Below are 26,847 nucleotides of genomic sequence, written 5' to 3'. Positions count from 1 at the left end.
TGATGTTAGTGGAGTTTTATTGAAGAGAGTAAATAAAGCTAATCATTGAAGTCATCAGGCAGGAAGTGCCTTAAATAATGAAGGACTTAATCCTTCCATGAGTCCAAAGACCCCCTCCACCAAAGATCAGTCTCAAGTGACATCCTCCACTCCCAGCAACATCCAGGCTCTGATCCAACTCTCACCAGGTAGTTGTGAAGGCCTTGGTGCCCTGAATCCATGCATAGCCTGTGACAGGACACTCCCTCGGACACAGCCTTCACTCACTGAATAAGCCAGGCAAGCTAGGTGGGGAGGAAGCAACATTCCAAGGCCTAGGCCAGCTTTGGACCAGCTCCAGGCCTGTGGTACAGAGCAGGACAATGGCAGAATAGCCCAGAAGGATCTGAAACAGCCCCCTTTAACCAATACCGTTTTAGCTCCAACCCAAGAACACACCCACCTATTTTGGTTCCTCTTTTACCACTTAAGTGGCCTCCATGAAGCATGGCTCACTGACATAATCCAGGACAGAGCAATGTTCAGATGTCTGGACAACTAATAGGCCCAGCCCTAGGAATAGGAATGTCTGAGAATAGCAGTACAAGGTTTCTGCCCATGTCAAAGAAAAGTGGCCAAGGCAGAGTGACTACCATAATGCCATCCTTCTTACTGGGCTTTGAAAAATAAAGTCGAATCCCCTCACCCTCCAAAGAACTCTAGTTATTTCCAGTGTCAACCCCAGTCCCTCACTAGAGTCCTGAGATTTGAGTGGGTATGGGACCCACAAGAGCCTCCAGGGTATCTCAGGAGCAGCCACACTTTTCTATCAGGGATGTGTTCAGGAAGTGCACGCTCATCTTGTATTCATCATCCTGGACCATCAAGGAGAAAAGCCTCATCTTGATGGGACCACAGACTTGGAAGAGCCAGGAACAGGTAGGTGCCTCCTTCTGTGGAGGCAAAAAAAAAGAACAGGCGATGAGCATTATTATAGCCAGAGCCTCATCCTTAGGAACATCAGTAGATTTGACAGGGGTAAATGGGAAAGGAGAAGGAGGGCATGGGAAGTCTCTAGGTTAGGGCTACTTAAAAACAGTTGTTAGGAAATTGATGTTGTTTCTTATGGACAATGAGGATAGGGCATGAGGTCACCATGGGAGAAGATATGACAAAATTACATGAGTACTGGATTATGTTAGAGCCACTTTCATTGACTTCTTTGACACAAAAGGAGACAGGCCTAGAGAGTTGAGCATTTGTCCTTTCCCAAAATATCCCCAGAAGAGAACAAAGTTTCACATCTTACCTTGTAGCACTCAGAGCTGGAGTGATGGGGCTCACTGGTCAGAGCCAGGCAGGTCCCCTGACAGCGAGGGAAGCTGAAAGTCTTGGGTGCAACAATGCACTCACCCCAGAGAGCTCTGTGAAGGTTCACTTTGTGATCCTGCAGGTGACAGAGCTTTCCTGCTGGGAACTGAGCCTGGCCATGGTCTACCTGCCTGTGATTCTGGCCCAGAATCAGCTGTTCCACATTAGGGATAAAGGGCTCCTGGATATGAGGCAGGTGAAACAGAGGTGGTTGTGCATGGAACAAGGATATGAACAGCAACACCACATCTCGCTTTTCTTGGGTTCTGGAACACTCATTCAGGCTGGCGTCTGCAGTATCAGTGGATGAGGTCTTTCCCTCTGCCATGAGAGCAGGCACCACCTCCATCCAATACGTTAGTAAACAGTAGATCTCCAATAACGATCCTCTCTCTGACTGATAGGATGGTAAGATAATGGGGAAAGAGCCCAGAAGGACTCTTTGGGGACCCCTTTGATGGTCCTTGAACTCTAGAATAAGGTCAGTGCCATGGGGAGCAATTGGCACCCAGGCCCATAGCTGTATTGAGGAAATCCCCAAGAAGTGAGCTGCCTCAAAATGGAGAAGCCAGTAACTGTGCAGGAACTGGATGCCTGTGGGGAAAGAAAAGGGGAAGCTTCAGGAGGCTGCTACCACAGATTCCCACAGAGAAAGCTTACTAAAAGCCTCCCTACCCATTTCTTGCTCCCTATCTACCAACCCTGCAGGACAGGGCAGTTACTTAGCAGATTCAGCTGTGTCTACCCATCTATAAAGCCAGCCCTTGATTCCACAGCAACTAGGAGTTAGTTTCCTCTACACGCATCACCCCACCACTGGAATTAAGTCTGAGAATGACAGCCCTAGGGCTGACGACCATCCCAGTCACTATGACTCAAGACAAGCCACCTGCCCTCTCGTGCCTCCTAGTCCACTGTAGTTGCCCTGGTTACCAGTTGTGCATTCCATGCTTTAGAACATCCTTCTACTTAGAACATTAAGCTCAAGGACAGACCTACCTATGAAAACTGCCAAGATGAGACTGAAACAGATTCCTCCCCTGCTAGACCAGTTGAGTATTCCTGCCCCTTGCTCTACCCCAAGGAGGCCCAAATATCTGATGATTTACACTCATATTCCTATTTGCCCTACAAAATGCTGGCAGGCAGCTCCTGGAACAATCTCTTGCCATTAGAGGACAAAGCTTCTTCTACTTACTTTTAGATGTAAGGGTAAAGCCACGTTGCCTGGCAGAAAAAATCTCTTTCACATGGGAAGGCAGAATCCTACTGTGACAATCCAATGATTCCACCCAGCTAAAATGCATGCACCAAAGCCCCAGAGTCAAAAGCCCAGTAACAAGCCATGAGCTACCCTTCCTGCTGCTACCACCCTCCATGGCGCCACCCTCAGATGCTGGTCTGCCTGCTTCATTGTCTTTAAATAACCAACTGCCCATGTGTGGGCCCTATACTAATCCCTACAGCCTAGGACTGATTATGCACCCATTTAATTCAGGTGAGAGAATCTGACACTCCTGAAACCACTTCATTACCTACTGGGCTTACAGTGTGAAGGTGCAAGCAGTGATAATGTAGAGGGTTTCTCTAATTAAACTTGTAAGTACAAAGACATAATTAGTAGAAAGATACATTTATGTAGAAGATGTGCACTAACAGAATATGTCAATCCAAATGCTAGCAACAAAGACAGGTAAGGATGTTTAAAAGTTACAAACACTCTAACCCAATTTTGTATTATCCAGAGTAGCAATCTTAGCCAACATTAGAATCACCTAGAGTGTTCGTTAAAACAGAGATTGCTGGGCCCTGTTGCCAGAACTTCTGATGAGTCAGTGGGGTCTGAGAATTCACCTATCTAGCAAGTTCCCAGATGCTGCTGCCATTGATGCTGGTTCTGAGATCACACTTTGAGAACCACTGGTCCCATTATTTATATCATGACCAGGATATAGAAAATGCTCAGTAAGTATATGTGGTTTCATTAATAAGAAATGAGCTGTTCCTGGTGTGCTTTGCAGCTCTAGAATTTTTTTTAAAAAAATCATTCACATTAAAATAATGAAAGTCTGGAAATATCAACACAAGTACTCATAAGGAAAGTAGCATTCAGAATTCATGCTCCCAGCATTCTTTGGTTTCATTTAAGGAGAGCAAATACACAAATCTTCAAAAAATTAAAAATGACAAAGACATGAGAATTCTCTTCACATTTCACAACACTTACAAGTTATTATGAGTATATTACTTATATGTGCACAATGAAGGTATAATATTTCAATTAAACAGATGCTATAAGGCATACTTCATTAACAAATTAGACTGTATTTAACAGTATTTGCTTTTTTTTTTTTTTTTTTTTTTTTTTTGGTACTGGGGTTTGAATCCAGGAGCACTTAACCATTGATCCATATCCACAGCCTGCTTTTTTTCCAGATTTTATTTTGAGATAGGGTCTTGCTAAGTTGCTTAAAGTGTCACCAAGTTGCTGAGGCTGGCTTTGAACTTGCAATCCTCCTGCCTCAGCCTCCTGAGTCTCTGGGATTACAGGGTGAACCACCACACCCGGCAATATTTGCTTTTCTTAAAAGACCAAATCACATTGTCACACACACAATCAAAAGAAGAGATATTTGAGGTTCATTTATTTTCAATTAAAAATTCGGTGCATGTGTCCCAAATTATGTAAATAAGTTTATCACAAGTAATAATAATCAGTACATTCCATCTTCAGAAATGCTTCATCAACATGAGCTAATAAACTTACACAGCAAGCTCATGAGGTAGGCATAATTATGCTTCTTTTGTGGTTGGAGAAACTGAGGAAGAAGTTAATGAGTTCCAGACAGAACTCAGTCAGTTCCCAATGCGGAGTAGACTGTTGAGAAAATATCCTTGGATTTTTGTCTCTTAAACATCAGAAGATGCCAAACCAAACCAAAGGTGAAAATAACTCAATTAATAGAAATTATCTTTGGTAAAAGAAAGGGTACTAAGGACAGAATTTTGAAAGTTAATAATTTGTAGACACCCAGGGTCCCTGCTAATTACCACCAACTCCTCTGTATTATTTTTCTCGTGATTGAGAAGTCGATGATGACTCTCTCTTTTGAGCTTATAATCTTTTCTTTTTGATGAGCAGGTTCCTGTGGAACCCCAATTAAATACGTAGTCAGCTTATGCAATTTCTAGCAAACATGCCTTTCCTCGTTATTTACATAAATTAATCTTCATATTCTCAGCAAAGGGAAAAGAAGCAGCTTCCATCTGATCCCCCAGCCTTCTCTAAATGGCTTCAAAAGCTGTATCAAGTATGAATGTGTTAAGTAAAATCCTTCACCAGTTTGTAAATTGCTTTAAATAAAACCCTTCAATAATAATCTGGCATGAGGAGCTTATTTTTACTAATTTGTAGCTAAGCAGCTGTTGTTTTGTTACCGTCTTCAGCTTCTTTTACACAAAAAAAATCTTAAAATGAATCATGAAGACAGGAAAGTCCAGATTGCTTTCAATAGTAAATATTTCTATATACTTCTTTCAAAGGGCTTTGCAAGTTTCAGAAAAGTAAACACACACACACACAAATCATTTTGAAAAAAGATTACCGGGGAAAATGTTGGCTAATGATATGGTCAACTTATATAATTTATATTCTAATGGATTTTATATCTCATGTGTCACTGCCATGTTATAGGTGAGTATGTGTGAAGAGAATATACTAGTAAATTAGCCAATTCTGTGAAGCCTATCACATGCCTCAAGAGGGAAAGGTAGGAGTGACTTCTTGATTCATTGACTCCAGAATACCTGTATTGGCACCATTCAATTCTGTCCATTGGATGTGGTAAGAATCAGAAGCAGATGAAAATATATCATTACTAATGTGTTCAGTGTCTTCCTGACACTTGGGATAATATATGTAAGGGTGATTTACAAAGGTAAATTATAAATTGGAGTCCTTTCTGTGGACAGGGGTGTGATGTCCTTCTGTAATATAGGCATCTTTAAGCTTTTTTTTTTTTTTTTTTTGAGTGCCTTGCCAATAAAAAACTTAGCTGCTCATTCACTAACAAACTATGTATGTATACTTCTCTAATAATATTAGATACATTATAAGACATACAAAAATAGAAATTGAAAAATAATTTAAAAATAGTTTCTTGTATTTCTAGTATTTTCTTCCAGTTTCTAATGGATTATCTTTGAAGACCATTGTTCTACTGTAATATTAAGTTCATTATGAAAATAAAGGGTGATAATTATAATTAACGTTTACATAGCATATATAAACACTGCTAAGTATTACTAATTCCAGTGCTTTTACATATATTAAGTTGTTTAGTCTTGGTATCAGCCTTATGCAAGAGGTCTAATTATCTCCATTTCACAGATGATGAAATCGAGGCACAGACTGGTCACTTAATTTATTCATGGCCACACAATTACCAAGCAGTGAGGAAAGGATTTAAGCCCAGGTAGCCTGGGGCTAGACTCCAACTAATCTGAAAGTTGAAGGCCTGGCAAGTTATTATACTAACTGGTAACATAGAGAGAAGGCCTCATACATATCAGCTTCCATAACACAGCATGATGGCTTGTGTCTTACCATCTTATAATTATTGCTTTGAATATTTATCTCCCCTACTAATCTAAAAAGTCCTTGAGTGCAAGGACTGGAGTATTTTTTTATTTACATTGCAGCATTGAGTATACTGCCTATTGCCTAAATTGTTATTTAGGCATTTGTATTGTAATTGTTATTATAGGCATTTGTTGAATGGATGGCTGGATGAAAGAAAAAGAGATTTCTTTTTTAAAGATAGATGGATGGATTTATCCAAATTACTAGATATCCACTGAAATTTAAATGTACTTGATATAGGGATGGAAAGATTTTCCACCAATAAAAATATTCACAGACTTTCCTCTTTCTTCAGGTAAGAATACCATCCTATTTGTAAACCTTCTATTACCTAACCTTAGAAAAACCAAGAAAGGTGAAAGACGATAAGAATGTTGTTTATGGAAAGAATGTTTCTCAGGAGTTTCATTCATGTTTTCTTTCATGAAAAAAACAAAACAAGAAAAGAATCTGCCCTTGTGCTCTATAGAGTCAATAGGAAATTTATCATTACAAACTTAGCCTGGGTACCTGCAGGTTAAAATATACATATATGTATGTGTGCACGTGTGAATGAATGAATGATGAGCTTGCCATTGTGAAGTGGAATCAGGTTTAATCCAGTCTTAATCCAGCATATGTGGTTACATTTTCATTAGCAATATGCTTTGTCACATTACAAACCACCAAACTGCAAGACTGTTTGACATTCATGCTCACACCAGGGAAGTTAGTCTGTTTCCTTCCTTTTGAGTGGCACAAGTCAGCACTGAGATATGATAGCCAATTTTGAAAAGTTTTCTATTTGAAGGTGGAAAATCTTCAAGGCACTTTGGAACACACAGTTTAAATAAAATATGTATATCCTTCACACTAACAACTTCTGTATATAGCTTAAGATACCAAAGCCTCTGAATCAAAACAGTGACTGTGGAATTGCTTTAATTCATCAAATTATGTACTTAATGTAATGTGATGAGTTCCATCTAAATACTATATAATTTTGTATGTTTTCATTGCTTTATATTCTTTCAAATTAAGATAGAATTATTGACTTCTTTTGGTATAATTATCTCTAGCTGTTTTTAATTAGAATGATTAGTATTGTTCTTTAGGGCTTTCTTTTAGCAATCAGTTCCCATTGTTCTATAACATTGCCTACCAAATTTATTTTATCTGAGAGCTGTGCCTGTCTTGTCTTTATTTTCCTCTCTTCAGGATCATTACCACCATGGGGTCCATAAATCATTACTGAATTGAAGTACAATTTAACTATTTGGCAAAGTTAGCATTTTTCAGGATATTATTCATTTTGATAAAGAGAGAAGGGAGCAGAGCTCTGCTTCTTAAACTGTGGTTAAGCAGATCCTCTATGCAGCATCAACATCACCTGAGAGCATCTCAGAAATGCAGAATCTGGGAACTCTGGGACTTAAGTGTGCATTTGAACCAACCATGAATGAAGATTCTGCTTCAGTAGGTCTGGATGGGACTGAAGATTCTGCAGTTCAGGGAGTTCCCAGGTTACACCTATTCAAATAGTCCTGAGACCACTCTGAACAGCAAGGACAGGGAAAAGAGCCCATGTGATGATGCATCTGCAAGGTCTCTTCTGTCTACAACTGAGATTTACTGGGAAAAGTCAGTAGTTGATGCAGAAGGGTTTGCCTAGCATATCATCTGTGACTAGACCTTGGCGTTTCTGCTTAGTATCACTACTAAGTGAAGGTAGTGCTTCAATTTATTTTCTGATAATGTTTACATTTGACCCTTGCAATGATTTTTGAATTCTATTGGTTAATATTATTAAAACCAGATAACTCTCATTTGAAATAGTTATTTTTAGGAGAGAGAGAAAATAAAAAACCGACAGAAGTAATTCTCAAGTAAAAAACAAACAGCTGGGGGCTGGGGTTGTGGTTCAGTGGTAGAGTGCTCACCTACCACGTGCGTAGGCCCTGGGTTCGATCCTCAGCACCACATCAAAAATAAAATAAAGGTATTGTGTCGAACTACAACTTAAAAAATAATATAAAAAACAGACTTGTCTGTTAAAATGTTAAATTTTGCAATGTTTTAATATTAGTTAAATGTTTCACAAAATGAAGTATATCCCAGTCATCTCCAATTTTGTTAGCGCAAACTTTGGAAAATCATCTGATCTATAAATTAAGCTTAAAACTGAGTTTGTTCAAAACATGGATGCCAAAAGGTGCTAAAAAATATATTGCTTCCTCTATATAAATTGTTCTTAGAGTATAGTCCCCCGGGATAACAGCATTCCCTGGGAACTTGTTGGAGAAACAAATTCTCAGACCCCACTCAAGACATACAGAATCAAAAACTCAGGGTAGGTCCCAGAAATCTGTTTTCAAGAAGCCTTCAGGTGATTCTGATACAAACTAAAATGTGAAAAAAACAGCTCTTTCTACAAAGTGAAATTATGATAATTCTCAGTCTTATTGCCCCAAATTTTTAAGGACTTTTCTATTCTGTTACATTAGTTCCATAAAGTTGTGTAGCACAAACAATTTTTCTTTCTATTTTATTTTATTTTTTGAGACACCGTCTTACTAGATTGCTTACAGCCTCACTAAGTTGCTGAGCCTACGTTTGAACTTGTGCTCCTCCTGCCTCAGATCTCCTGAGCCACTGAGATTACAGATGTGCACTACCACACCCAACACAAAAAATTTTCTAATAGTATAAAAGCAACATAAACTAATTCCTAGAATATAAAGGACTGAGATACTGAGGAATCTCATATTACAATACATAGACATGCTTAAAACAAAACTAAACTCCAAAGAAATAATAGGAAATCTCAAGATGCAAGAAATGATATGGGAAAGCGCAGGCAAAATGTAAGCAAGAGTAGATGCTTGCTCCAGGGGTTGGGTTCTAATGCTCATATTGGATAAGAGATGTAGACTGGGCTCACATAAGGTGGAGAAATAAAACTACTATTTTATAAACCTGGGTCCCTCTCAGTAAAAAGAGCATTAGATAAATTCTTCCCTCTGCCCAAGAAAGGTGATCTTTTCCTTAAGCTCTGAGTAGAAAGAAAGGATTCTCTGGCAGATTTCAATCCCTGATTGGATCGTGCATGAATGCAGAATCTAATTTAACACATTGCAGAATGCAGAGATCCCAAAGTGATATCCTGAAACTCCTGGGACCAGCAAAAGCAAGCGTGAAACCTCTCTGCAGGGATATTTCCAACCCAATGTGTAGAAGACAGCACTGGGAAAACAGAAAAAAGAAGTGTGAAAAAAATGTTTTTCAAACAAAGAAAAGTCTTCTTCAAAAGACCTTGTCTAATGAAATGACTAAAGAGTGTTCCTCAGAGCTTGGTGTGGTAGCTCACGTCTGTAATCCCAGTGACTCGGGGAGGCTGAGGCTGGAGAATCACAGGTTCAAAGCCAGCCTCAACGACTTAATGAAGTCCTAAGCAATTTAGTGAGACCCTGCTACTAAAACAAAAAATAAATAAAAAGAGCTGGGAATGTGTCTCAGTTTTTAAGTGCCCCTGGGTTCAATCCCCAGTACCCCCACTCCCCAAAAAAGTCATTCCTCAGTGCAAAAGAAACAAAATAAATTGAATCCAGAAAGAATTTCTTACAACTCACTGTAGTTCAGTGGTAGAGCGCTTACCTACCACATGTGAGGCATTGAGTTCGATGCTCAGCACCATATAAAAATAATTAAATAAAATAAAGGTCTTGTGTCCATCTACAACTAAAAATATAAGAAATAAAATGAGTAAAATTAAAATAACCTGATTTTAAAACGAACAAAAGATTGGAATAGACTTTTCCCCAAGGAAGACAAACCAGTGGCCCAAAACCACATAAAATGCTTAAATTAACATCATTAGTCATTAGAGAAATATAAACCAAAATCAAACATCCACTGGCTGCTACAATCAAAAAGACTGATAGCAATAAGTGTTGGTGAGGATGTGAAGAAATTGGAACCGTCATGCATTGCCTTTGGAATGTAAAATGATGCAGCTGTTTTGGAAAATACTTTGGCAATTCCTCAAAATGTTAAGCATAGAGTTACCACGTGACTCGGCAGTTTTTCTTCTAAATATATGTTTATGAGAGTTGAAAACACATTCACAAAAGAACTTTTCACAAATATTCATAAGAGCATAATAGTCCAAGGTGGTAACAACTCAATTGTCCAACTGATGAATGGATAAGACAAAATATGATAAATCCATACAATGAAATATTATTTGGCCATAAAATGCATTACTGATTCATGCTATAACATGGATGAACCTTAAAAACATGCTCAGTGAAAGAAATAAGTTACTAGAATCACATATTATATGGTCATACTTATTTGAAATGTCCAGAAAAAATAAATCCATACAGAGACAAAGAAGGTCACTGCTTGTAGTAGAAAACAAGACTAACTGTTAACATGTATAGGATTTTATATGGGATAATAAAAACAACTTAAAAGCAGACAGTGATATTGGCTGCACAACTCTGTGAACATACTAAAAAGCATTGAATTTGAATCTTAAATGGTGAATTTGGGTTGTGGTGTAGCTCAGTAGAGCACATACTTAGCATGCATGAAGCCATGTTGAATTCCCACCGTCTCAGAGAGAGAGAGAGAAGTTTATAATATATGAATTATATCTTTAAAAAGTTGTGATAAAATAAAACAAGAAAAAATAGAGAATACAGATAAGTAGAGCTTAGAGGGAAATGCATAAATTCAAATGTATATATTTGAAAATGAATGAATTTGTTTTCAACTCAAGAAACTAGAAAAAGGGTGGCAGAATAAACTCAAAGTTGAAGGAAGGAAATAATTTAGGAAGAACAAAATTAACAACAGAAACAAAAAGAGCTTATCAATAAAACCAAATTCTAGGTCTTTGAAAGTTCTTCGAAAAGACTAATAAAATAGACAAATCTGTTGTGATCAACTGAAAAAAAAGCCCAAATCAAAAAAAGGGAATGTGAAAAAAAGAATATTAGCTACAAATATCATAGAGATGTTTTAAATTTTAAGAGAAGTGTATGGTTTCCTTTAAGATAATAAATTTAAGCATAATTCACAATAGATAAACTGTGGAACCAACCTAGATGCCCTTCAATAGATGAAGGGATTTTAAAAATGTGGCATATATACACAATGGAATATTACTCAGCAAAAAAAGAGAATAAAATCATGGCATTTGCAGGTAAATGGATAGAGTTGGAGAATATCATGCTAAGTGAAGTTAGCCAATCCCCAAAAGCCAAATGCCAAATGTTTTCTCTGATAAAAGGAGTCTGATTCATAGTGAGGTAAGGAGGGGGAGCATGGGAGGGGTAGATGAATTCTAGATAAGGAAACGGGGTGGGAGGAAAGGGAGGGGGAAGGGAGTTATTAATGATGGTGGAATGTGATGGACATTATTATCCAAAGTACATGTATGAAGGCATGAATTGGTGTAAATATACTTTGTATACAACCAGAGATATGAAAAATTGTGCTGTATATGTATAATAAGAATTATAATGAATTCTGCTGTCATATATAAATAAAAAGTTAATTAAAAAGATAATAAATTTAAACTCCTAATCACATAGTAATTTCACAAGAAATAATATTTTCTTTATGGAGGAAATTAAGCATATTCATATAAGACAAAAATTAATATTTAAATATTTGGAGAAAATCTCTCTGTATATTTTCCTTTAGTAACTTTCCCTGTGGTAACCCTGAAAGTCTCCCTTCCTGCTCCTTAAAAGTGGGGTTTCTTGGTAGAGAGGATAGATACCTGAACTCCATGGGTCTCCTGTTCTCTGCAGGGTGGAGGTAACCTATCCAATTGCTCTAGCTGACATGAAGTAGCAAGGCTGAATGGCATGTCTGTTTCGCCAGCCCAAACTCTCTCTAAATCTCAATGTCCTCCAAACTGAATAGGAACGAGTAAAATCAGCAAATCATAGTTTTGTAGAGCTAAATCAACATCCCCTAACCAATTTTATTAATAATAAAAGTGATAGTTTAATCATCATTTATCCATCTCCTATATAGTAATTTGAGAGGGAAAAGGGAGATTATTTTATATTCCCTTAAAGACCCAACACTACATAATAAATAATCTTGAATGATTACTATGTGCTATGCAGAATTCTAAATTCACTTTGTGAGTTAACATTCTTCATTCCCCCTCAAAAAAAAAAAAGTATTATTTTTAGTCTCCATTGTACATGAGAAGATGAGGCATGCTAAGTAAATAAAGGTGTCCCCCATGTCATTAATGGAAAGACCCAATAAAATAAGGAGGTAAATTAATCTATAAATTCAACACAAACTCCAAATTATACATATTGATACATGGAGAACAAGAGGAAAAAGTAAGCTATTGATAGAAAAATGAAGACACAGAGTCTTGTCCTATTAGATATTAAACTTATTAAGATCAGTCAATCAGTGTGACAGATATATAGACCCACTGGAGAGATTAACAAATCTAAAAATAGAACCAGGATCTATGTGAACTTGGTGTGTTAGTCAGACAAATCAGTGGAAGAAAGGGTGTACTATTCTAATTAGCTATCCATAGGGAACAGTAAATAAGCCTTATTAAATTAGGGACAATAAATTAGGCCTCACCTCACAACATAACATATTTAAAGCTATGCTGAGTATATATTAAAGTATAACAAATAAAAATCTAAAAATTTGACTGCATTAAAATGAAATGTCTAGGCAATGAGAGACAGCACACACAAAATTAAAAGGTAAATCACTTACTAAGAGAAGACGCATGCTGTGGAAAGTTCTTAGGATCTGTATCCCTAGGGTAGGTTTCTTAGACTCAACAACTGGAAGTCATTTATATATGTTTCAGACAGGCAAAGCCTAAGAACAGGTAATTCACACAATAAATGTGAAAAGATTCTCATCAGTAATTAGGGAATTGCAAATGAAAACAACATGAAAGACCATTTCATATTTACAAGACGGTCAAAAAGTCTAAGAATATAAACAATTGAGGAGTATTGCTGAAGTCAGCATTCTTAATGTAAGTTGTCAAATTTGGCAATATCCAGTTAAACTGAAAATGTCCATGCCCTACAAACCAGCCATTCCTCTTCTAGGCAATGACCTAAGCCCCCCTCCTCAACTTCATTGGAAAGGTATAAGAGAATCTTTCAACATGGAGAAACAAGAGGAAAAAGTATCTTTGGGAAAAACAGGAGGTAATCACAATGTTTATTCATAAGTCAATGAATATATAAATTGATGTATATTTACACAATGAAATGCTATAGAGCTTAAAGCATATGAGGTAGTTCTGCTTACATCAATATGATTACATCTCAAAATCAGTGTTTTAAAATAGATTTATACAAACCACAAAACTATTTAATTTTGTTAATCCCAATGGCATTCCTCATAGAAATAGAAAAAGCAGTCATGAAACTCATCTGGAAAAATAAGAGACCCAGAATAGCTAAAGCAATCCTTAGCAGGAAGAGCGAAGCAGGTGGCATCGCTAAACCAGATCTTAAACTCTACTATGGAGCAATAGTAACAAAAACAGAATGGTATTGGCACCAAAACAGACTGGTGGACCAATGGTACAAGATAGAGGACACAGAGACTAACCCACAAAATCACAATTATCATATATTAGACAAAGGTGCCAAAAACATGCATTGGAGAAAACATAGCCTCTTCAACAAATGGTGCTGGAAAAACTGGAAATCCATATGCAACAAAATGAAATTAAACGCCTATCTCTCACCATGCAGAAAACTCAACTCAAAATGGATCAAAGACTTCACAATAAAATCAGATACCCTGCGTTTAATAGAAGAAAAACTAGGCCCTAATCTCCATCATGTGGGATTGGGCCCCAACTTCCTTAATAAGACTCTTGTGGTGCATTAAAATCAAGAATCAATAAATGGGTTGGACTCAAACTAAAAAGTTTCTTCTCAGCAAAAGAAACAATCTGTGAGGTAAATAGAGAGTCTACATCTTCAGAGAAAATCTTTACCCCTCACATATCAGATAGAACACTAATCTTTAGGGTATATAAAGATCTCAAAAAGCTAAGCACCAAAAAAAAAAAAAAAAAACAAATAATCCAATCAACAAATGGGCCAAGGACCTGAACAGACACTTCTCAGAAGATGATATGCAATCAACCAACAAATATATGAAAAAATGTTCATCATCATTAGCAATTATAGAAATGCAAATCAAAACTACTCTAAGATTTCATGTCACTTCAGTCAGAATGGCAGCTATTAAGAAAACAATAAGTGTTGGCAAGGATGTGAGGAGAAAGGCACATTCATACATTGCTGGTGGGACTGCAAATTGGTGCAGCCAATCTAGAAAGCAGTATGGAAAATCCTTGGAAAACTGGGAATGGAACCACCTTTTGACCCAGCTATCCCAGTCCTTGGTCTATACTCAAAGGACTTTAAAACAGCGTACTACAGGGGCAAAGTCACATCAATGTTTATAGCAGCACAATTCACAATAGCTAAACTGTGGAGCCAAACTAGATGCCCTTCAGTAGATTAATGGATAACGAAAATGTAGTATATACACACAATGTAATATTACTCAGCAATAAAAGAGAATAAAATCATGGCATTTGCAGATAAATGGATGGAATTGGAGAATATCATGCTAAAGTGAAGTTATCCAATCCCAAAAAGCCAAATGCCAAATGTTTTCTCTGATATAAGGAGACTGATTCATAGTGGGGTTAGGAGGGGGAGCATGACAGGATTGTGATGAACTCTAGATAGGGCAAAGGGAAGGGAGGGAAGGGAGGAGGCATGGGGGTAGAAAAGATGGTGAAATTGTATGGACGTCATTACCCTAAGTACATGTATGAAAACATGAATGGTGTAACTCTACTTTGTGTACAACCAGAGATATGAAAAATTGTGCTCTATATGTGTAATATGAATTGTAAAGCATCCTGCTGTCATATATAACAAGTAAGAATTTTTAAAAATTTTTAAATTACATTTTGTTTATGGATATCAATATATGTAGTCAGAGCAAACAATGGGGACAAGAAGGATATACACCAGTCTCAGGATGGTAATGATCTTTGGAGATCAGGAAAGAGAGATCTTTCTATCAGTTACATTTTATTTCTTCAAAAAAGTATTTGAAGTTAAGCGTGCAAAATATTACCACGTATTAAAAGTGGTTGGTATCTAACTATCTACCACTACCACCACTTTTTGTAATTTTATATGATTTAATAATTTAAAAAGCAAAATAAGTTTCACTTATTTCTGTGTTTCTACAATTTTTGATCCAAGTAAAATCATCAGTTAATTTACGTTTCCTAATATACATACAAGAAGAGTATTCTTTAAAAACTAATAAAAATAGAAAACTTTCTCAACTTTCATTATGATACAGAATGTCTATGAAATAATGAAGATGCCGTTAAACAGACAAAAAAATGTACAAACAGAATTTTAGTTGATTACAGAGTAGGGTGAACATAAAAAATTTTGTGTATCTTTTTCTGGAATAAAAAATAGTCTTAAAGACCCTAAGGAAAAAGTATAACAACAAAAAGACCTTAATTCCCATCTGTTTTCAAGTATAATAAACCACCTGAATAAAAACAAATGAGACTGTTCAGTGCTTTGGTACTTTTTTAAGAGGACTTGTGTGACTTACTTAGATATTTCAAATGAGAAAACCAGTTTTGAGGACACATTATCGTTAGACCATGCCTTGCCTGTCTTGTTTTGTTTTGGCCCTCTTCCTTCAGAGACAGCCATTACGCCGGCCATGGTCAAAGTGTATGGTGATGTTTCCAAATGCACATCATTGCTTTGGTTGAGTGTATTTTCTGCATCTTCTTGACTTGAATCACGCCAAAAAGAAACTGTACCCATTAATGAGTCACTGCTGGTTTCCTTCTCTTTAAACTCTGGTAACCACTAATCAGCTTTCTATGTCTATAGATTTGCCTTTCCTGAACATTTCATATAAATGAAGTCATACAATACATAGTCTTTAGTGTCTGGTTTCTTTCACTTAGCTTAATGTGCTCAAGGTTCATCCATGTTATGTTATCAATCAGTACTCACTCCTTTTTATGGCTGAATGATACTTCATTGTACGGATTTGCCACATTTTGCTTTATCCATTCATTAGTTGGTATACATTTTGCCTTTAATCTGTTATGAGCAATGCTGCTATGAGCACTCATGTACAAGTTTTTGTGCAGACATGTGCTTTCAGTTCTTTTGGATCCATACCTAGAAGTAGAATTCCTGGGTCTTTAAACATTTTAAGGAATTACCAAACCATGTTTTCAAAGTGACTGCATGATTCATATTTCTCACCAGTAGATTCTCCATAATATTTCCAACACTATTATTATTTCTAACATTATTGTCTCTTGTAAACTACTATAACCATCATAGTGGGTATTATAGTTTAGAAATGAGATGTCCCCCCAAAGCTCTTGGGTGACACAATGCAAGAAAGTTTAGAGGTGAATTGATTGGGTTATGAGAACCTTGACCTAATCAGTGTGTTAATTCATGAATAGGGATTAACTTTGTGGTAACTCTAGGCAGGTAGAGTGTGGCTGGAGGAGGTGAGTCACTGGGGGCATGTCTTTGGGGTATATATTTTCCCCCTGGTCTGAAGTCAGTCTCTCTCTCTCTCTCTCTTTCTATCCCCCCCCCCATTGCCATGTCCTGAGCAGCTTTCCTGCACCATGCCCTTTTGCCTTGATGTTCTGCCTCAACTCAGGCACAGAGTAAAGGAGTCGGCCATTTATGAACCTTTGAAAACTGTGAGCACAAATAAACTTTTCCTCCTCTGAAGTTGTTCTTGTCAGGTCTTTTGATCACTGAGGGGGAAAAAGTCGATAGAACAGTGGGTATGCAGTGCTGTGTCCTTGTTCCTTCATCTGCATTTCCTTGGTGGTGAATGATGTTGGGCATCTTCTCATGAGCTCACTGGCCACTTCTTGTGCGTGTTCTTTGGAGAAATGTCTACTTTAATACTCTGCCCATTTTAAAATTGGGTATTTGTCTTTTCATTCTTGAGTTATAAGAATTCTTTATATCTTCTAGATACTCTTCTTTTTCAGGGTTGTGTTTCCAATTCCCTAATAGTACCTTTGAAACCCAAGAGTTTTTAATTTTAATGTAGTCTAATTAAGCATTTTTTTCTTTTGTTCCCCGTTCTTCTGGTGTCATATCCAGGAAATCATTGCCAAATCCAACATCATACCATTTTTCCTCTGTGTTTTCTTCTAAGTTTTGCAGTTTTAGCTCCTACACTTAGGTCTTTGATCCATTTGGAGTTAATTTTTGTGTGTGCTATGAAGGAGGGTTCCCACTTCATTCTTTAACATGGAGCTAACTAGTCATCCTAGAACCATTTGTGGGAAAAAAATGCTATCCTCCTTCATTGCACTTTAGCACCCTTGTCAAAAGTCAATTGATTATACATATGAAAGTTTATTTCTGGATTCTAGATTCATCCCATTGATCTGTCCTTGTGCCGCACCACACTGTCTTGATTACTGTCGCTTTGTCATGAGATTTTAAACTAGGACGTACAAGGCTTTCAGCTTTGCTCTTTCTCAAGGTTGTCTGGTGCATTTATTTTTTATTTGTAACATATTTCATATTTTACAGATCTGGTTGACATCATCACCAAGACCTCCTTCCTGGAGCTGATTGAGGCAACCCCCATGAACAAAGGCCTGACTGTGACAGGGGAGGTTCTTCCTTCTTCCTCAAAGGCTACTCTTAGACCAGGTCTCTTGTCTTTGCCTTGTTTTGGTTTTTTAATTATTTTTTTTTCTTTTTGTGAGTTTTGCTATTTTTATTGGTTCTTTTTAGTTATACATCAGAATATAGAAGCATGGAATATAATTTGTCCTCATTCAGTTCCCAGTACTTCTCCTTACCCTCCCCTGCACCCTCCCCCCTGTTCTCTTCCCTCTACTCTACTGATCTTTCTGTTTTTCTTATAGGATTTTTTTTTTTTTTTACGAATATACACGATGGTGAGATTCACTGTGGTATGTTCATATATGTTCATCGGAAAGTTAGGTCAGACTCATTCCACTGTCTTTCCCTATCCCATCCTTTCTCCCTTCCCTTTGTCTTCTCCACTGATCTTTCTTCTATTTTTTTTTAATGCTTTCTCATCCCCCATTTTTGGTTAGCTTTCATGTATCAGAGAAAACATTCGCCCTTTACTTTTAGAACAATTGCTCTATCTCTGATTATTCCAGTTGAATTATTTAAACTGAAACGCAGTGAATGATTAATAATAGACTTTAAAAAATATTTTTGGGAAATATTTTTAAATTATGTGTATAAAAATATGTACATAGAGAGAAGCACAAATCATAATGGTGCAGCTATGTACATATGTATATAGCAAATGATATTGTGAGAGATATATAAATGTATGCGTGTTTGTGTGTGTGTGTGTGCACATTTTTACTTTTCTCCACATTTCCACACGTGACTCCTTTCCTAGCTGGCAAAAAGCAAACTTGATTTCAGTCCCCCAGAGAGTGTAAATTTGAATTCAAACAAACAAAACAACATCCCTCCTCAGTCATTAGGCTCTCTTTGTCAACTATTTTAGTGTTCTGAGGAACACAGCTTCCCCAGTGCTACCATTCTGTGCCAACAACCCCGAGACCAGTGGCCAGCTGTCACCTGACACCATCTATGACTGTCAGTAAAAATTCTGAAAGCAAGTCATGCATGGTGAGAGATTTTCCCTGGCATGAGAGGCTGAAATATTTTCCAAATGTTTAAATCGTCTAATACATATCTCAAGAAACTGTTTTGGAAAAATAGGAGGGAAAAAGACTTTCCAAAACACCAACAAGAGGCTGAAAAAAGTCATAAAAATAAAAATCACAATGTGTTCAAATAAGATAACATGCTATTTATGTACATAATAAATACTCTGCTTTCTATCATTTTTGAATACCCTCTTAGTGTTTTGAAAATAAATCAAAGTACTCAGTTTTTACTTGTGCCACATTGCTTTTTCTACATGCACACAATATAAACACTGACCAGATACTTAGATACCATGTATTGGAAAGGTGCTCATTACTAGCCTACCAAGGGAAACTCCAGATCTCAGCCCAACGCAACATTCAGCAAAACAAATTTTTCATTTCCAACTAGAGAAATTGGCAAAGAGTCTAAAGAAAGGCTTGATGGAGAGCTGGGGAGAACAGGAGCAGAGACTGTCCGAAGAAACTGGCACTTCATGGAATAGCAATTTGCTACAGTTTGCAAGTTGAATGTCCCCAGTAGGCCAATGTGTTGAAAGCTTGGGGCTCCATGGTGGATGCCACTGGGAGGTGGCACAACCTAGTGGGAGGCCCTTAGGTCATTAAGGGTCCTTCAGTCAAGGGGAATGGTGGGACCCTCACTCTTTCCTCTTCTTCTTTTGCTTCCTGGCCATGAGGTGAGCAGTTTGTTCCACCATGCACTTTCCACCATTGCCATCTGGCAACCCCATCAGAGGTCTAAAAGCAATGAATCTGCCAAAATAAACCTTTTCTCTTTATAATTTAACTACCTCAGGTATTTTGTTATAGTGATAACAAACTGACCATCCAAAGTTGTTACTAGCAGAGAAGCAGTTTATAGAACAGACCAACACAAGTACATTCCATGTGGTCTCTGACAGCAGGTTCATTGTGGAACTTGAATTAAAAAGCACCCCCTGATCTTCACATATGGACAATGAAGGGCAAGTGCAGACATAGCCCACCTGGGAATTGTGAGTGTGTACATACACAGACGAAGTTGCTTCCTTGCTTGAGTCTTTGGAAGAGCACAAGACAGATGACATTAATATCTAAAAGGAAATGTTATAATACAAAGATAATCTTGATGAATATATACTTCTGGGAACAAAGATGCTGCTATATATAGGGGCTAGAATAAACACGGAGCTTCTAAATGGTGACTTAGTCACCACTCCAAGGAGCACAAGTACCTTAAGACACGGAAACCTAAAACAGAAACAACAATAACAACAGCTGACCATAACTTAAGGGAAAACAACGATTGATTTTCATGGATTAACTATAAGTGGCAGTCACAATCAAGGAAACACTGTGTTTTTGCATTATCCAAACTACCCCTTAACTCTGGTAGTGGATGGGGATGGTGAGGATGGAGGGAGGAAAGGGGACTAAATCCTTCCCTGCTCTACTAGAAAGACAGCCGAGAACACCTAGAAGGACATAATCAGGAAGTGACAACACAGCATGTTAAAAGATACATACAGATAAGCATAAAAATAAGCAGATACAAGAGGTGACCTGGTTGCCTCCAAGGTCTGGAAATGTGAGAAGGGAAGCAGAGAACCACTGTTTTCCATGACAGCACTTGAGGAAAGGTCCAGTCCTCAAACTATTTTTAATTGATAAAACTTTTTTTAAAAAGAAAAGGAAGAGGAGGAGAATATGGATCTGAAACATGAACTAGTGATCTATCACAATAACCCAAGAGCAACTGGACTGGGCCTGAAAAAAAGGGAAGGGAGAGAAATAGGAGGAAACAATTTCTTAAGAAATATGGAAAAGACTCAGTGTGTGAGTTGGAGGAAGACAGAGAGCTGAAATTCAAACCAGTTTCCTGGGAGAAGAAGATGTCATCAGAGAAAAATAAACTATGTCATTCATACTGTCCACCTCATACAATTAGCATATTTCATATACCATGTTGTTTTTCTAATTGCATGACTCAGGACTGTCATTTTCATTAAATGCTTCGTGCCTACCTTACTCATTTACCTATACCATAAATGCCTTTGTTTGAGGCCACTTTTGAACGTTCTCTTGGTTTTATGCAGCAAGGTATACAGTAGATTCTCTATAGACAGTCCATGCTTAATCGATAACTTCGTAGAAAAGACAGGTGTGAATGTTGATAGCTAGAAAGTAAAGAGGAATTTGATTCACTTCTTAACCAAGATAAATTTATTTCATCCTTTCTTTTCCATATATGTTTTACTTCATCTTCTTTTCTTATTGCACTGGGTGGGAAATTAGAAAATAGAATTGTAAGTAATAGTGAGGAGAGGGCACATCCTTTTTTCTCCCAATCTTAGGGGTAAAATATCCAGTTTTTCACCATTAAGTTTATAGTTGGCTTTAGTTTTTCTGTAGATGTTGTTTATTAAGTTGAGGCAATTCCCCTTAATTCCTAGAGAGCTTAATTTCTGAGAGCTCTTATCATCTGTATCAATATGTGTTGGGTTTCATGGAATTCTGCTTTTTGCACCTATTGACATTATATGTTATTATTCAGACTTTTGATATTCTAAATTACATTAATAAACTTTCTAACATCGAATCAAAAATAAATAGTAAGTAAAATAAAAAAATAAATAAATTCAAACCTATAATTTCTAAAGTTACCTTATAAGTACTTTACGTGTGTTACTTTATGTTTTAGTCAGCTTTCTTACTGCTGTGACTAAAGGATCTGAACAGAACAACTGTAGAGGAGGAAACGTTTATTTGAGGGCTCATGGTTTTGGAGGCCTTGTTCCACAGGAGGCCACCTCCATTCCTCAGGGCCCCAGGTGAGGCTGAACATCATGGTGGCAGAGGGTGGCAGAAGGAAGCAACTCACATCACAATGATCAGAAAGCAGAGAGAGAAGCTCCACTCTCTGATACAAATATGTACCCAAAGCCATGCCCTAATTCCCACCTCCTCCAGCCACACCCTGTGACTTCAATTAATCCCATCAGAGATTAACTCACCGATTAGGCTAAGGCTATATAACCCAATCATTTCTCCTCCAAACCTTCTTGCATTGTATCACGTGAGCTTTCAGGGGACACCTCACATCCAAACCGTGACATTTTATAGAGAAGTATTATAACTAACGCTTTTGTAATACTTTCTGCATTCCAGATTTGTTTTACATATTTTAAGTCATCATTCTTCACACTGAATCCATAAAGTAGATACTGAGGAAACCAGTGCACAGAGAGGATAAATGAGGTTTTCAAGGTTGCACAGCCAGTAAGTTACAGAGTCATGACTCAGATCCAGCAGTTTGACTCCAAAGTTTGTACTCACATATACATTGTACGCTCATACAAACATGGGTTGATACCACTATGTAGATTGGGAATTAAAGAATTGGCAGAGCATGTCATAAAGTACAGTGTGATTCACAGAGACAATATGAAAGGATTAGAGAAGAGAGAGGTGATTATGAATGAAATGGCTGGGAAAGAATTTCTTGAGGAGGGGACATGAGTATCCCAGAGATCAGTTTATTGTGACTCAATTTATCAAATGATCAATTTACCAAATGAAATATTTACTGAAATTTGCTAGAAAATTTATCTGCAGTCCTGTCACTGTAAGAGATATTCACACGGCTAGGAGCAGAAAGGAGCAGAGCTATCTAAACTGTGAGATTGGTAGCCAAAATTTATTGACACTTGACAAGCCTAACACATCTCTAGCTATAGGACTATACAGCAAAGCTTAAATGTGGTGAAAGTATCCATAAATGATTCTGCAAGTGGATTATTTATGAGATTGATTTTTGGTAAAATGGTTTGTGGCAAATTCACCATCAATGAATTGACACTTGTTGTGTGGCCCTGCTTCAATATCTAGAACTGGAATGTGCAAACATTTGGTTTAGTCATACAGTCCTCAACCCACAGATCTTGAGTCTTTTTTCACCATAATATGCAGTAAGGAATATACTTTATTACATAATACACACACACACACACACACACACACACACACACACACACTTCACATTGTCCCTACTTCAGGCATTTCATTCTGATATTTCCTACTTTATTTCTTTTCCCCTTATTTTTAAATAATGGTTACAACCCACTAACACCGTTTCTTTTGTTTTCTTTCTTTTTTTTTTTTTTTCCCCTCAGCACTGAATATTGAATCCAGGGCCTTATAAATGCCAGGCAAGTGCTCTGCCACTAAGCCACATCCCCAATCCAACACCATTTCCTAATCATTCATTGGTTCTGACCTGCAATTTAGAAAACCTTGTAACAAATGAATATGCCAATTCCCCTGATCTGATCATTACATATTATATACATGTACTAAAATATCACACTGTACCCCCATAGATAAGTACAATTATGTACCAATTAAAAATTATAAAAATATATTTTAAAAAACTAAACCTTATAACAAAACATGTTCAAGCTTGATTATATAGTAGAAGGTTAACATTTCTGAACTGAACTGAACAAATACAGTAAATGCCATTTGGATGATAATACTGGTTGCAATTCTACCATGACGTTCAGGGATGCAGTTCTCCACTGCAGTGAACCAGTGCTGTCCCAGATCAAGCCATGGGGAAATTGTCCAGCTCCAAATCTGGGGCAACCACTGTGGCCTGGTGAGGTGCTGAGGATGCAGCTAAGGAGCTGGAGGAATGTGCCTTCATCACAAGACAGCCCCCTAACTGTCCCCTTCCCTTTCTTCTGCTGAACCTGCCTGTCTCACTTTCCATGGAAGGCCTTGCTATCTGCCTCCTAGGAATTGCTCTTTTCCTTGTTCCACTAATAAACCTGACGTCATGTTTTATATATATATATATATTTGTTGATGGACCTTTATTTTGTTTATTTATTTATATGTGGTGCTGAGAATCAAACCCAGTACTTCACACATGCCAGGAAAGCTCTCTACCACTAAGCCACAACTCCAGCCCACCTAATGCCATCTTAAGCTTTCCATTGCCTATGCTGTTCTAGAATTGAGTCACCAATCCTTCAAGGCCCCTCAAGGGGATGTCATACTGACAGGAAGGTGGTAAAACAGGGTAAAAACTTACTGCTATATTTGCCTAATTCCTTCTTTCCCCTTGAGGCTGGAGGGAAAGACAGAATTGCACTCAGATTCTGTGGTAGTGTTTCAAATGCAGTAAAGTTGATTCATCACTGTTTCAAGAAAAACCAGACTTGGGGTATACTGACAGGACTTTCAGATCATCTGGCTAAAGCCATTATTTTATGTTATTTCTAATTCAGTGACATGGAAGTATCAAAGGAGAAATGATAAAAATCCATGCCAAGTGCTACTGTAGAAAGTCTCCCCATTTTACCATGCATTTAAACAAATTGGATACAGATGATACTTCAAGTACAAAACATTGTAGGCCTATTCTGCCCTTTTGAGTTCAGTTAAATTTATAATTACCTGGTAAAAGGAAGCACACCAGGAGGAGCAATGACTTTCATCACGGACTTCTTTAAAGTTAAGAGCTGAGAAACAAAGAGATTGTAGTCTGCACTTGTTTCCAATGACAAGACACTGTTTTTTCTTCCCCCCTTGATACCAGGGATTGAACCCAAGGGCACTCAACTATTGAGCCACATCCCCAGCCCTTTTTGGTATTTTATTTAGAGACAGGTTCTCACTAAGTTGCTGAGGGTCTCGATAAGTTGCTGAGGCTAGTTTTTGAACTCACAATCCTCCAGCTTCAACATCCAGAGCCACTGGTTTTATGGGTGTGCGCCACTACGCCCCGCTAAGACACTGCTTTTTTAATGATCTTTTTCCCCCTTATTTGTCAGTTTTGATCCTCTTCATGTGCCCCTCTCCAATGGACTTGTATTGTACTGGCCCCACTGGATACAAGTAGCAAAAATTAGCATCAAAGATGAAGACTTAGTAAAGCCCCACCTGTTTTCAGGTATTCTTCTGACATTCCATCCTTTGCAGCCAGAGATATCCACATTGGAGTCAGCCCAACACTTAATTTAAAAAGAAAGTTTGATTAACATTCCTTAGGTTACAAGGACTTTATAAAGCAAAGTGCTTTCTTGGCATCTTTGTTAGTATTTTTTTTTTCCTTCTGAAGGCATACAAGTGTCTTTAAAGAAGGAAAAAGGGCAGAACTTTGGAACTGACTAAATAAAAAGGTGAATGTGAAGTACTCCACTTGCAAAGCTGGGAAAATGTAAAAGTGAAAATATTACATCAGTGTTTGCGTGTCCTGAATACTTGCCACACATATTCATTAATCCTGGTGAAATGGGTACAAACCTATATTGAAAGTCCAGCCTCACATTAGGCATGATGCTAACGAGGAGATGGCAGGCAAGGTCCCCATTTGAGTAACTCAGCATCATTCAAAGAAATCTTGTTACTTTTGGCACCTATTAAACTTCTAGCCCCAGTAAAATGCTGGGAAATTGTGTGCTGCTTCTCACAATAAGTCCGACTGAGGAAATATGAATGATTACTACATTATCACTACTCAAAAAAAAAAAAAAAAGAACTTTAACTGCATGGTACCTGATAAACATTTGATAAATATTTGCTGACTGATTAAGAGGTGCCTGATTATTATGCAAAGGATACATTTATTTTTCCCGAAAGCAGCAATGTACAGTTAGAAGCTTTTCTTTTCTTTTTTTTTTTTGTACTCAGGGGCATTTGGCCACTGAGCCACATCCCCAGCCCTATTTTGTATTTTATTTAGAGACAGAGTCTCACTGAGTTCCTTAGTGCCTTGCTTTTGCTGAGATTGGCTTTGAAATCACAATCCTCCTGTCTCAGCTTCCCAAGCTGCTGGGATTACAGGTGTGAGCCACTGTTCCTGGCCCCCTAAGTGGTTTGAGACAAGATATATGATACTCTTTATGACTCCATTTCCAAGTTTGTAAAATGGGAAGAACTTTTTCTACCCCAAAGAGGAGCTGTAGGGGAATTCAATGGACTGGTGATCTGTAAAAAGCCCAACATATGGAAGACCCTTAGCAAATGTTAGTTGAATCAAATGCTTAATGAGCCCGGCGAGGTGAGGTATTTCTGTAACCTCGGTGGCTTGGGAGGCTGATGTAGGAGGATCCCAAATTCAAAGCCAGCCTCAGCAAAAGCGAGGCACTAAGAAATTCACTGAGACCCTGTCTCTAAATAAAATAACAAAATAGGGCTGGGATGAGGCTCAGTGGTTGAGCGCCCCTGAGTTCAATCCCTAGTACCCTCCCCTCCAAAATCCTTAATTATTCATTTTCAGGAAAGAGTCTGTCCCTAATACTCATCTTTCCACCAATAATTGTGTTATACATTTATTTTTATCCTCTGGATTATCTAGTTGTCCTTCTCCCTTAAAAACAATCAACTTGTTTGGCAAAATACAAAAGCAAACAAAAATAAAAGGAACATTAAATATTTCAGTGACAACAAAAATGATTAAAATCTTCTTGGAAAAGTTAATACACTCACAGAGCAATCCAAGCTCTGTCAGGGAGGCATTGAATCAAAAGCGACTTCCCTGGAGAAGTGCGACTGCAGCTTTTAACAGAGAACACAACTGATTTTATGCCATCCTCTTACAAGAATGGCCTCTTGACATTTAGTCACCTACCCTAACCGTATTATCATTGTTGATTACATTAATATGAAAAGTTATGACAGATGCTGAGTTACTTCCCTTCAAATAAAATGAAAATAGCATCCAAGGAAAAAGGAAGAGATACTAGGGAAGGGGCCAGGAATCTGCTGAATTAAAGGGGCCACTCTAAACAGATGCTCAGCCACTCAAGAGACTGACAGCTCCAGAATGTGACAGGCCAGACAGTCTGGGAGCTGCCTCTTCCCTTCTGCCAGAGCAGATGATGATCAGCAACTGACACATGAATAGAAGAGTTAGGCCTGTACCTGGTACTGCAGCGATGAGCTCTTGTTCCAGCCAAAAAGCCTGCAAAGCAGTTGGAGAATAGAAAAATGCAAATGTCCTGGAACTTCTCAGCTATCCATTTGGGACCTAAGAACCAGGAGATAATTGGCTGTTTCAGGAAGATCGGGAATTACCCTTAGG

At 37.7% G+C, this 26,847-nt stretch overlaps 1 protein-coding gene across 1 annotated transcript; it reads right to left on the bottom strand.

Moving 5' to 3' along the window:
* Positions 1–26,847, bottom strand: LOC114094968 (uncharacterized). The gene is made up of 4 exons (XM_027938121.3): positions 26,688–26,847; positions 24,705–24,775; positions 1,289–1,944; positions 1–932 (listed from the first exon to the last, which is right to left on the bottom strand). Exons 2-4 carry the CDS (start codon positions 24,757–24,759, stop codon positions 786–788), a joined length of 858 nt encoding a protein of 285 aa, XP_027793922.1. The 5' UTR covers positions 24,760–24,775; positions 26,688–26,847; the 3' UTR covers positions 1–785.

This window comes from Marmota flaviventris, chromosome 5, assembly GCF_047511675.1.
Source record: "Marmota flaviventris isolate mMarFla1 chromosome 5, mMarFla1.hap1, whole genome shotgun sequence".
Taxonomy (NCBI): domain Eukaryota; kingdom Metazoa; phylum Chordata; class Mammalia; order Rodentia; family Sciuridae; genus Marmota; species Marmota flaviventris.
The sequence above is the reverse complement of the archived record's forward strand: the minus strand, read 5'-3'. Positions and strand labels throughout refer to the sequence as shown.

Excerpts from the sequence above, each read along its gene's own strand:
- LOC114094968 (XM_027938121.3), bottom strand. The coding sequence starts at position 24,759 with ATGTGGATATCTCTGGCTGCAAAGGATGGAATGTCAGAAGAATACCTG. Across the intron at positions 1,945-24,704 it reads AGAAGAATACCTGAAAACAG|GCATCCAGTTCCTGCACAGT; the intron begins GTGGGGCTTTAC and ends CTTTCCCCACAG. Across the intron at positions 933-1,288 it reads CCAGCTCTGAGTGCTACAAG|AAGGAGGCACCTACCTGTTC; the intron begins GTAAGATGTGAA and ends TTGCCTCCACAG.